Source organism: Pseudophryne corroboree, chromosome 10 (assembly GCF_028390025.1).
Source record: "Pseudophryne corroboree isolate aPseCor3 chromosome 10, aPseCor3.hap2, whole genome shotgun sequence".
NCBI lineage: Eukaryota > Metazoa > Chordata > Amphibia > Anura > Myobatrachidae > Pseudophryne > Pseudophryne corroboree.
This window is the reverse complement of record NC_086453.1, coordinates 35,662,004-35,674,625: the sequence shown is the minus strand read 5'-3', so window position 1 is coordinate 35,674,625 and position 12,622 is coordinate 35,662,004. Positions and strand designations below refer to the sequence as shown.

Here is a 12,622-nt window from a genome sequence, read left to right as displayed (position 1 = left end):
CTCCCATCCTACCTCACTGCCCCGACTTTGCCTCCTTCTTCATCTCCAAAATTGAGAACATCCGAAACGAAATCTCCTGCCGTCACCCCTCTGCTACCCCCCTGCCCCCATCATCCCTCCCCTCCATCTATCCCACCCTGTCCTCCTTCCGTCCCACTTTTGACAAGGAAGTCCACTCCCTCATCTTATCCTCCCCCCTCCACCTGCCCCCTAGACCCCCTTCCCTCCCGTCTTCTCCGCTCCCTCTCCCCCACTGTCTGCTCCCACCTTGCTCACCTCTTTAACCTATCGCTCTCTACCGGCATCTTCCACTCACCATTCAAACATGCTCTGGTCTCACCTATCCTTTAAAAAAACAGACCTTGACCCTTCATCACCCACTACCTACCACCCCATCTCTCTTCTCCCGTTCGCCTCCAAATTACTTGAATGACTGGTCTACAGCCGTCTCACAAGCTACCTCTCTGACAACTCCATCCTTGATCCACTACAATCTGGCTTTCGCCCACTCCACTCCACTGAGGCTGCACTGGTGAAAGTCACCAATGACCTGCTTTCAGCCAAATCCAGGGATCATCCTATCCTCCTCCGCACACTCCAAAACGCTGGCCTCTCTAGCACTGTCCTTGACTGGTTTTCTTCTTACCTTACTAACTGCTCCTTCTGTGTCTGCCTCTGGCACCCACCTCACACACTTCCAACCTTCCTGTTGGTGTCCCCTCAGGGTTCTTTCCTTGGCTCCCTTCTGTTCTCCCTGTACACCACTTCCCGGGGTGCGCTCATTAACTCCTTTGGCCTTCAATACCACCTCTACGCTGATGACACACAACTCTACCTCTCCTCTCCTGATCTGTCCCCCTCTGTCCTCTCTCTGGTTTTCAACTGCCTCTCCGCAATCTCCTCCTGGATGTCTGAGTGCTCTCTGAAGCTAAACATGGACAAAACTGAACTCATCATCTTTTCCCCATCCAGAGTAACACCCCCGACCAATATCTCTATCATTGTTGACAACACCACCATCTCCCCCGTTCCCCAACTCTGCTGCTTGGGCATCACTCTTGACTCATCCCTCTCCTTTGCACCCCACATCCAAGCTCTGGCACAATCCTGTCAGTTCCAGCTACGCAACATTGCTCGTATCAGGCCATTTCTCTCCCAGAGTGCAACTAAACTTATGATCCACTCACTGGTCATCTCACGACTCGACTACTGCAATGTTCTCCTCACTGGCCTCGCTTGCTCCCATCTTGCTCCCCTCCAATCTGTCCTGAACTCCGCAGCTAGGCTTATCTTCCTGTCCCGCCGCTCCACATCTGCCACTCCCCTTCAACAAAATCTACACTGGCTCCCATTCCCCTACAGAATCCTTTTCAAACTCCTCACCCTTACATACAAGGCCATCTCTAATTCCACTGCTCCCTACATCTCCAACCTCCTCTCCCTCCATACTCCGTCCCACCCCCTACGCTCGACCAATAACTGTCGCCTCTCCACCGCCATGGTCACTACTTCCCATGCTTGAGTTCAAGACTATGCCCGTGCTGCACCACTTCAGTGGAACGCACTCCCCCGCTCCATTAGACTCACCCCTACCTTGCAAAGCTTCAAACGGGCACTAAAATCCCACCTATTCATCAAAGCATACCCTCCTGATGCATAACCTAGTCCTGAGGCCGCTCCTCCATCACCCTGCCTCATGCCTTGAACATCTCAGCTTTGCTTGCATACTGCCATCAGGCTTCTACCTGCTTGCTTGCATCTCATGTCCATGTCTGTCGACCCTTCCCACTAGATTGTTAGCTCTTGAGAGCAGGGCCCTCTTTCCTCTTGTTATCTAAGCCATCTTCTTGACACATTTCACTCGCAGCTCTCCCCAACTCAGCGACCATTTTTACCCGCTTTTTCTCATGCTGGTAATGGCTCATCTCTATCTATGGCCGCCAGCCCCAAGTAGTACGATGATTACTCCCTCACTACTTACATCTTAGCTGTATTGTGTCTTGACAATTGTGGCGCTCCTTTTTAACTGTACTCTATTTTTGTTATTTATTTACTGTAATGCTAAGTTTGTCTACCTGTACTGTCTTTTGTACAGTGTTGCAAAACACGTGTGGCACCTTATAAATAAAATGTAATAATAATAATAATAATAATAATAATAATAATAAATAGTTTTCACCTGCCGCTGCAGGACACACCACTGAGTGGCAACAGACACGCCCATAGGTGCAGCTAGATATGCCCCTTGGGTGGAACATGACACGCCTTCTCAACGACATGCTTCGTGCGGCGTATTCTGCCAACACCTGCAGTCTCCCTGAATTAGTTTTCAAAAGTAGGCAAGTATGCAGTGAAAAATTTTTAGGACTAACAAAATGATCAACAAGAGTCATATTTTATGTATAAAGACAAATGTGATATTCATCTGTACAAAGTGTTTCCATCTATTTGATTTATTATTACATGATACATATGATAATTACCACTTCAGCTATTCTGCATAATCACCATGACAATAAATATTAACTAACCTGTGTGACAGTATACTTCCCAGAATGTCTCATGTACTGTCAATATATTAGCACATCCCGCCATGGACCCACTGTGGGAGTATAATCTGATGACCTGTAGGACACCCTCCCTGATAGGGAATTCATAAACATTGTCAATTGGGCTGAAGTTCCCAACAAGTGACCTTTGCTCACATCACGTGACAGACGGGAACGCAGACAGAGCGAAACACAAAGTTTGCACAATCCTCAATAAGCTGCCACTGGAGGAACAGACAACTCTTTTTTATGGGCACTCTTAAAAGTTGATATATTTGGACAAATATATCAAGTAATATTTAATTTTTATTAGGTAAATGTTTTTTTAGAGTGATAAATTGAGAGGTAAATATACCTAATAAATCTTACATTTTACTTACTATTTAAATGGATATATTATCTTAAAGAGAGCATCCCAAAAAAAAAAGTTTTTTTTTTTTCCCTCCGGTGGCCGCAATTTGTAATTCTAACGTTAGGTGCAGACTCGACAATGTGCGCACCCAGCGTTAGATGGGACCCAGCGGCAGGGCCGGCAAGTACGTATCCCAGCGACAAGCGATGGCAGGGGGATGGGGGGAGCAGGGGCCATGCTACAGTCGGCAGCACGGCTATCACCGGTGATATTGGGCATGCATGGCCAACGGGCGATGTCGCTGATGACATGCGTGAGCGTTCATCATCAGGGACATAGGGGGTTATTCTGACCCGTTCGCTCACTGCGTTTAATGCAGCAGAGCACACAGGTCCCTACTGTGCATGTGTCAGCGCATGCCAGACGGCCGAAGGCCATAGCAGGAATACAATCGCCTCTGCCTGATTGACAGGAAGAGGTGATCGCTGGGCGGGAGGGGGTGGAACGGCGGCGTTTGGCCGCCGTTTCTTGGGTTTGGTCCGGCCAACGCAGGCGTGGCCGGACCGAATGGGGGGCATGCAGCAGCGGCTGCGTGACGTCACACTCAGCCACTGCGGGCCGGGGAGCGATGAGTAGCTCCCGGCCAGCACGCTAAAGCTGCGCTGGCTGGGAGCTACTTTTGAAATGCAAAGGCATCGCCGCTGTGCGATGCCTTTGCACTTCTGTGAGGGGTGTCGGCACCGACATGCGGGGCGGACTAATCCTTTGCTGGGCGTTCCCCCGCATGTCAGTGTGAATGATCGTAGCTGTGCTAAATTTAGCACAGCTACGATCAACCCGGAATGACCCCCATGGTGCATACACACTAGCCGATATTACGGACGATGTATCGTTATCGTCCACTTTATCGTCTAGCGCGTACCCAGCTTAAACTTGGTAACCTTTTTAAAAAAAAAGTCATAGAAGCCATTTATTATTTTTACATTCGATAGTTAATGTCCTAGTGATGGAGCTTTATGTAATCGCATTACTAAATGACAACAGGAGGTAATACACCAACATTAGTACATCACAGAAGGGACTCTTGTGGGGACGCAGTTGTAATACAAAATCAATTCTTATTTAGTAAAGTTACTGTAAAATAAAACAGGTTGGAAAAATGTTTCCAAATGTATTGACATTTAACTTAAAGTGTAATAAGTACAAATGAGCCTACAATGTTTCCCGAGGTGACGAGGATATCAGGGGGTAAGACAGGGGGAGTAGGTTTCCTTAGTAAAGGAAGGTTCATCAATATAATAATAATTATTATTATTTTATTTATATAGCGCTCTTTCTCTAATAGGACCCAAGGCGCTTAACAGATACACAGAGAATACACAACCTTATGACACCGGAAGTATAGTAACAATTCCCCCAGCAGGATGTACCACTGACCTTCTCATGTGTTCTAGTAATAAGATAACCTACTGCTTTATCCTCTTCCCTTGGGAGAGATGTATCAAGCCTTGGAGAGAGGTAAAGTGGAGAAGTTGTTCAAAGAAACCAACCAGGATCAAAATGTCGTTTATCTAGTAGCAAAGTACATAAGAAGATTGGTTTCTTTGAGCAACTGCTCCACTTTCTCTCCAAGACTTGATACATCTCCCGCCTTATCTTGAAGGTTCTCTCAGCTTCTCCATTGTAATCTTCTGTCCTTTTTGTGACAAAATCCTGAATTTTTGGTTTACTCTGTAATGAAACCCCTCCCCCTTCTTATCCTACTCTCCCCCTCATCACTGCTCCCTTTCCTCTAATGTACTACTCTGTGATCCCTGTACGCGCAGCACTCAGTTAGCTCCAGCTATGGGTTGACAGTGGCTAGGTCGACACTAGAATTAGGTTGACACGGCCATTTGGTCAACATGAAAAAGGTTGACATGAGTTTTTCATGGGTTTTTTTATGTAGTTTTCTTCATAAAGTGACCAGGAACCCCAATTAGTGCAGCATGACCCCTCGCTGGTCTCGCCATGCTTCGGGCAAGGTGCCTCGCTGCACATGACAGTTTAATGTTCCCATTTGCAGTCCATGTGGATCATATAGAACGAAAAAGAAAGAAAAAAAAAAGGTGAAAAACTCGTGTCGACCTTTTTTCATGTTGACCTATGTACTGTCGATCAATGGGTTTCGACCCAGACTCCGAATACTGTTAGCTCCATCCCCTGTATTCCATGCCATGTTTTCTCTTTGACAGATTCCCCTTTTGTTGTGAGCTTAACTGACCGCTAGATAAGCCAAGAAAAACTCTTCTTAAAATAGTTTATGAGCTGCAACAGGAGGTTAACCCTCCCCACCACACACACACACTTCCCCCAGAGAAGTTTTCATCTGGTATGCTTTCCCAGCTCTTGTGACTTAATGACTATAACACATACAAAGTTATAATACAATACACTGATCCATTGATCTATTTAACAATTTATTGTGATAAAGTCTGTGTGGCCCCTTCAGGCTGATGCATAATATATAATAAATAATGATACATTTCTTCCGAAGGATAATCACTGTGGTCTTGTAGCCATATAACGTCAGGAAGTCACAAACTTTCTCGCTTTTGCCGAGAGGATGGAAAACTGTCTCACAAGAGTGTTTTCTCATATGGTCTAGTTACACCCCGTAACAGGGGGGAGGGTGGGGAGGCTGTTTTGCAGTGTACAAGGGCAGGGCTGTGTATATTGTTAGCAGTATAATTTCCAACAGAGATGGGGGAAAGAGAAATGAAGCAAAGACGCTCTATGTATTTTCAAAACACCATTCGGTCAATTTAAGTAGGAACAATGAACGGGCGATGTACCACTGTGTCGGCAACGGCACCCTACATCACACATTTTAGTTTGCAGTCTCATTTTGAGTGTGCTAAAATGCAAATCTTCAGGATACCATAGGTATAATATTTATGAGATCTTCCCATTGACTGTACATCACTCCAAAAGAGCAATTTTGCGTCACTCCTAATTGGGTCAACCCCTGTGTGAATGGCCACAAATACTCTCTCACACTCTGTCCTGGATGATGTATGTTAATGCAGTGCAAGATATGGATATATTTGCCGACGGATGATTTTATAGCAAGTGCAGATATAACACTACTTGTATACTTTGGGATGTATTTATGCAGTGTTGATATATGTATTTGCCTTAGTCGGTAAATGCTGGTTTTAGCTTATGCTGACATTTGTTCATTTTGTATTTTGATATATGAATATTGAGTCTTTAATATATCAGATAATTCTAAATCAATCATCAATATAAATTGACATATTAGAAAATAAGGTGCAACATACATTTAGGTAGGAAGGAGGAGGAGTGGGGGGGTGTCACTGCACAGATTTAAATGGCCTGCACAAGCGCCTTTAATACGGAGAGAGCGACAGTGATACAGAGGAGGAGACTGCTGTGTTGACCAACACTTCCACGGCTGCATAGAAATTGCAATTTCATTTTCATTCCCCCAAATTCTATACGCTGGGTATGAAGGTTACACAAACTTTCCGTGGCGCATCCACGAACAGCGGAAGCTGTAGAAATGGGTGCTGGGAAAAAAATAAAACTAAATAAATATAGTATATTTCATGTTACTCTTAAAAGAAAAGAAAAAAAGTGTTTGAACAATCCAAACCATTTAAGATTTACTCAGTGATAATTGTTTTTCAGGTACAGTAAAATAGTTCACAAATGTATATACAGTATACAGGCTGTCTCTAGTTGGAACAATTTCTTGGATCTGTTAGGAATAACGTAAAATAAAAAAGGTACAATGGAAAAAAAAAAAGACCTCATTAGTAATAATCTTATACCAAAGTGCTGTAACATTACGTGCAGAGCGCGGCTTCTGTTACCGTGTACAAGCCGGCACTGCAGATAGGAAGTTTCTGAGGGCAGCCCGTATCTCCCGGATCCCACAGGGTCAGGAACAGTAGCCACGCCCATCTCGCAAAGCCATGGCCCTAATTTATATAGACCCTTTCCAGCCACACAAAGCCATGCTCGTTTTTAGTGGCCACATCCTGAGCTACAAAGCCACACCCCTTTTAACGACCACCGTACTGGTTGTACTGGGGGTAAGTGACGCCACTATACCTATATACAGTATGTCTTTCTCACAAACACACCACACTCATACTGTACATACAAACACACAGACAGACAGCTAGGTCACTGGAGAATGCGAGGAGAAGGACGCATTGCAGAATGCACAGCAGCCCCCACGCTCCTCTGAAAATTCTGTACAGAGAGCTCTGCTGATCTCAGTTTGCATTGGAGGTGGAGAATGGAGACACAGCTGTCTCTATGCATCAGGCAGTGTGTGTCCTACCGTGGCCGACCGACAGATATTCCCCGGTTTCTTCACATGGGAAGTAATAGGGAAATATCTCCTCCCTGGGGGCAGAACACAGATATCATGTAACACACGCTACAAGAGATCGCACAGTGGATTCAGTATGAAAAGCCGGTGGTGCGTCCCGACCATGGCAATGTCGACAGGGGTACATTAGATACCACAACCTGCCCCTCCTACCCCCAACCTTAACCCTCCCTGTCCGTAGCCTAACACTAACCTCTCCTATTGGTGCCTAACCCTATCCTTCCCCAGTGGTGCCTAACCCCAACCCCCCCTCTCTGCAGCCTATCCCCAGCCCCCCCACCTCTCGGCAGCCTAACCCCAACCCCCCCCTTTCAGCAACCTAACCCAAACCCCACCTCCCTGCAGCCTAATCCAAACCCCCCCCCCCCCCCTCTCGGCAGCCTAACCCTATCCACTCCCACCTCACAGCCTAACCCTAACCACAACCCCCCTGGAGTGTGCCTAAAGCTAATCCACCTTCCCGCAACCTAAACCTCAGGCGGACGTTAATAATTACCTTCGGGATCCTGACTGTCGGAATTACGTTTTAGGGATCCCGATTCTGTTGGGATTCTGGTGTTTGTATTATGGCTGCTGGGATACAGACAGCCGGGATTCTGAACGTATACCTGTGATATCTGCAGTGTTAGATAAAATGCTTCTCTGGCTGACAGGCAATGTATCTGCCTGTGCATGCCCGACATAAATCTATGTTACTGGATCAGTAACTATCCCACATTTCCACAGACCAACATCCAGAAAACATGACCTGCTGAGAAAACTTGAGGTTGCGTACCCCTGGCTCAGGGGGTATTGAGCACTACCCTGAAGGCATATCTATAGCTTAAGACCCCAAAACTTTAGCTTCACATATGTAGATTACAGAGTCAATATTGTTCTACCGCAGATGGAAAATCAATAGAGAGTTGCTGCAATTACCAGACTGTTCGGTGGTTTGGAGAAGGCACCTCCTTTCATTCCCGGTGCATTGCATGGTTTCATCAGAGTCACAGTAATTAGAGGAATCACTGCCACATGTTTCGCATGTCAGACCGTTTCGCTGAACGTTATCTTCAGGTACTGTAAACCATAAAAAAATACAAGGCCTTAGGCTGGTCATACACTACAGTTTTCTTCAGCAGATCAGACCGATGGGACAACTGTCAGAGTGATTAAATGATCTCAACAGGAAGTCCAAACATGGAATAATTCTTTGTCAGGTCGTATCCGGAGGATACATAGACCATCAATAGGCCAACACCATATGGTAGGCATGCATTAGGTCAACAGATACAATAGGCAGACAGGGTCAAAAGGTCAACATGTAAAAAGTAGACAGTGCTAAAGGTCAAAGTAACAATGTCTATAGGAGGGTTTTTTTTCATGTTTTCTCAACTTTGGACTGATTTACTATCCACGTGGACTACGATCGGAAATAGAAATCTGTGGTGAATTAAGTGGTAACGGAGTGATCCACCTTGCCCAAAGTGAAGTGAGCCTGTGAGGATAAACGTTTCCACTAACTGGATCACATACGGTTAAACAAATTTACTCAAAACATTTTTTTTAAAAAGCGTTGACCATTTTTAGGTCAACTGTTTGACCCTGTCGACCTATTCTACTGTCTACCTTTTCCGTGCCGACATTTTGACCCTGTCACCACCAACTGTAGAACCAAATAAAGTATAAAGTGCAGGGATCCCCCTAAATTGTAACTATCTTTATTACACCAAACATGGGGTGGAGGGGGGGGGGGGGGGGGGGGGGGGGGGGAGTACAAACATGCAGTACTCCCTAATTTTAAGGTAACCGGCACAAGGCTTTGGAACCATAGAGATGAGACACTTCAGTTGGATTTAATCCTGCCATGATTTCAATAAACCCTAAACTAGTTGACAGCAGTGCTGGATTCTCTTGGGGAAGGGGGGAAGGAGATCAGGACTCCATAAATGTGCACGCTTCCCTAATATGGGTACCCAGCTCTACTGCCAATAGCACTAGGGCCGCAAAGCCTGGGTTAGGGGGGAATTTGGGGAAAATATAGAAGAAAAAAAACAGTAATCTTTAAAGGTGAACATAAGTAGATGCCTTCGTGTTTATATATAAAATACCTATAATAAACAATGTATAGAATAAACTGCGGCACTTCAAAGTAAGAAAATTATATCCATTAGTGAGAAAACAGCATTACTGATGTTTCAGTACCGCTCAGGTACAGTTTTCAAAGCTAACCAGAGTTGTAACAAACACATATTGAAAAAAAAAAAAAGAAGTTCTTACCTAAATAGGTTTGGACCACCGCCAGCAGAGAGACCCGGTCCGGTCCGCATCTCCCATGACAACCGGTCACTTCCGGTGATGTCAACCCGCTGGCAGCGGCTTCTCCATAGCAACGCAACATGCATTGCCTGGTAACCGGACTCAGGGTGTTGATCGGTCTCCCCGGCCCCTTCTGAAGGCAAGAACCGAATCATCTGCATGAAAGGCACCCCGAGTCCGGTTACCAGGCAGCAGATTCGAAATAGCTGTTATGGTTCAAAAGTTACAACACTTTTTTTGTTGCAGGTAACTGAAGATAGCTTTGACAAAAGAGGAGAGAATTTAGGTCATTTTGATGTCTGCTGAATGAAGTTTCAGTGTCATAGCTGCAGATTTTAACAACCGGCACCCAGAAAGACCGCCGATTTCACATAACACCGTCAGGTGCCTAATTTCCAAATTCCACGAAACTGGGACTGTGGCTGACAAGTCACGGAGTGGTCGTCCAAAAAGTGCTACTGATGAGACAACCTCAACAATGGTTTTGGCATCCTTCGTGAAGAGCCCACAACGCAGCATACGACGTTTGACATCAAAATTACCTAAATTCTCTCCCCTTTTGTCAAAACCATCTTCAGTTACCTGCAAAAAAAAAAAAAAGTATTGTAACTTGTGAACCATAACTCCTATTTCAAATCTGTTTGCAGCAATAAACTTTTCAGCTAATTCTTATGTTGCTTGACATGTTACACGACCCTCTTTCCATTTGAAAAAACTGACTTACTGTAGATTCAAGATGACCGATTTTAAGACGTTCGTTACATACCCTAAAAGATAGCCCACCTCACCCATACCTTACTGCAGTATTCAGTTTTCCCATTTCCTGCACAGTTTTTGAAACAAAAGGGTGTACTGCGACTTTTGAATCACCCTGTATGGCCAAATCCATTCTATCCCCATTTAAAGAGTACAGGGCTGTTAAAAATAATCCCTACTTGGCATCCGGAAGAAAGATTGACAGTTAAAAGGTCAACAAGCAAATAGTTCGATATGCGTATCAGCTGACATGGTCAAAAGGTTCAAATGGCAGACATGACAAAGGTCAACAAGACTTTTTTGGATTCTTTTTCGTTTTTTAGGACTTTTTCATACTGTACCATCCACGGGGACTACAATTCAAAATGGTAACCTGTGCCGAGCGAAGCACCTTGCCCGAAGTTCGCTCGCCATGCAAGGTGAAGCGGTGCACTAGTTGGGGGTCCATGTGCTGGAAAGGAAATTTTTACACCAAAAAAAAAACATCAAAAATTCATGGTCAACATTTTCATGTGTTGACCATGTTCGTGTCAGCCATTCGTTTTCTAGTTTTGGCTTTGTATTTATTTATTATTTTTTTATTACAAAAAGAAGAAAAAAAACAAATAATTTGGGCCTTTTAATGTTCCTAGAGTATTATAAACCTCAATTTCCACTAAGTTCCAGTCAATTTTGACAACCCCACAGTTCACAATAAAGTTTTCATCCGGTTTAGGCCAAAGCCTGCAGCAAGCCGGCTGGTTACTAAGCGACAGAGCAGCGGCATAAACACACGGCAGTTTATAGAAGATCTATGAAACATTGCCACACAGCAGCCACAGTACTTATATGTTTTGGATACACACAGGGCCGGATCTAGACCTTGCGGTGCCCCAGGTGAAAAAAATAGAGGTATGGCTTCAGGGAGAAGGGGTGTGGTCAGTTATGCCCCTTGTAGCTGTGTCCACAGTAGTATTGCCCTCAGTACAGTTGTGCCCCCTACACACACACAAAAAAAAAAAAAAATTACTTACAATCCCCGCTCCTGCCCTTTGTCTCCGGTGCCGCTACTCGGAACTATGGGAGAGACATAATGACGTCTCTCCCATAGCACCACATAGACACTAGGGGTCAATTAGGACCTCTAGCGTCTATGTGCCGCTCCCACAATGCAGTGCCGTGCGCGATGACTTCATCACGCACCGCACAGCACTTGGCATCTAAACAGCACTGGGCGGCACCAGTAGCGGTGCCGCCCGGTCCGCTACTGGATACACAGTGGGGTATGGCCTGCTGAGTCACAGTACTTGTATGTCACGGAAACACAGCGGGGTTTGGCACAGAAACCCCCCCAATTTTTCATCTTTTTTTTTTTTTACTGGAGCGGAAGGGCACTAGGCAGCCACTTCTGTATGGATGCAGACCAGCCACTAGTATTGAGTCTGGACACATGCGAGTGTCCACCGTACAGTGGGTATTACCACTGACCACGAGCAGTATACATTTAAAGCCCAAGCTGCAGTCTCAAGACAGCGCTGCCTGGTACACCCCACTACACTGACGGAATTAACCCGGTTACCACCACATTCTGGAGAGAATGGGATTGTAATTTAACCACAATCCATGGCACTGCAGAGGATCTCTTAGAATCGGTGACACACAGGAATGAGCCTGGAGGCTCACAGGTAGGTACCTTGGAACATACTAGCACTTGGAACATACTAGCTGTGTGTGTGTGTGTGTGTGTGTGAGATCACTTACTGTATCAACCCGTGGACATTCAGGTTCATTTTTTATCATCATTTGTTTGTGGACATTCAGCTTATCGGATAATTATAAGCAGCACAAGCATAACAGCCAGCTCGAGGTGCAGAGACTGGTGATTGATTAGACACAGGGCCAGCTCCGGGGCTTGTGGCGCCCCGGGCGGCTTTAGGGGGCGTGGCTTTATACAGGGGGCGTGGTCATTTACTCCCCCTGTACAGCTGAATTGATGTGCGGTGCGCGATGACGTTATCGCGCACTGCACAGCAAAGGTCCTCTCCACGAAGGGAAACTAGACGCGTAGCGTCTAGTTCCCTTCGTGGAGAGGACCTTTGCTGTGCGCGATGACGTCATCGCGCACCGCACAGTAAAGGACCTCTCCAGGAAGGGAAACTAGACGCGTACGCGTCTAGTTTCCCTTCCCAGCGGTAGCGGCCGGGGGCAGCGGGCACACACCAGCAGCGGATCTTGCCCTGGTGCGGCGCCCTCCGGAGTACTGCTTGCCCGTGGCAAGATCCG

The 12,622-nt window shown here is 45.8% G+C and overlaps 1 protein-coding gene across 1 annotated transcript in view; it reads right to left on the bottom strand.

The window, feature by feature from the left end:
- Positions 1 to 6,543: 6,543 nt before the first annotated feature.
- LOC134965902 (phospholipase A2 inhibitor NAI-like) overlaps positions 6,544 to 12,622 on the bottom strand; it is a 32,527-nt gene continuing 26,448 nt past the window's right edge. The window contains exons 4-5 of the mRNA XM_063942300.1: positions 8,225 to 8,365; positions 6,544 to 6,664 (exon numbers count right to left, since the gene is read on the bottom strand). Coding sequence (XP_063798370.1) covers positions 6,642 to 6,664; positions 8,225 to 8,365 — 164 coding nt within the window. The 3' untranslated portion in view covers positions 6,544 to 6,641. The remainder of the gene's footprint in view (positions 6,665 to 8,224; positions 8,366 to 12,622) is intronic.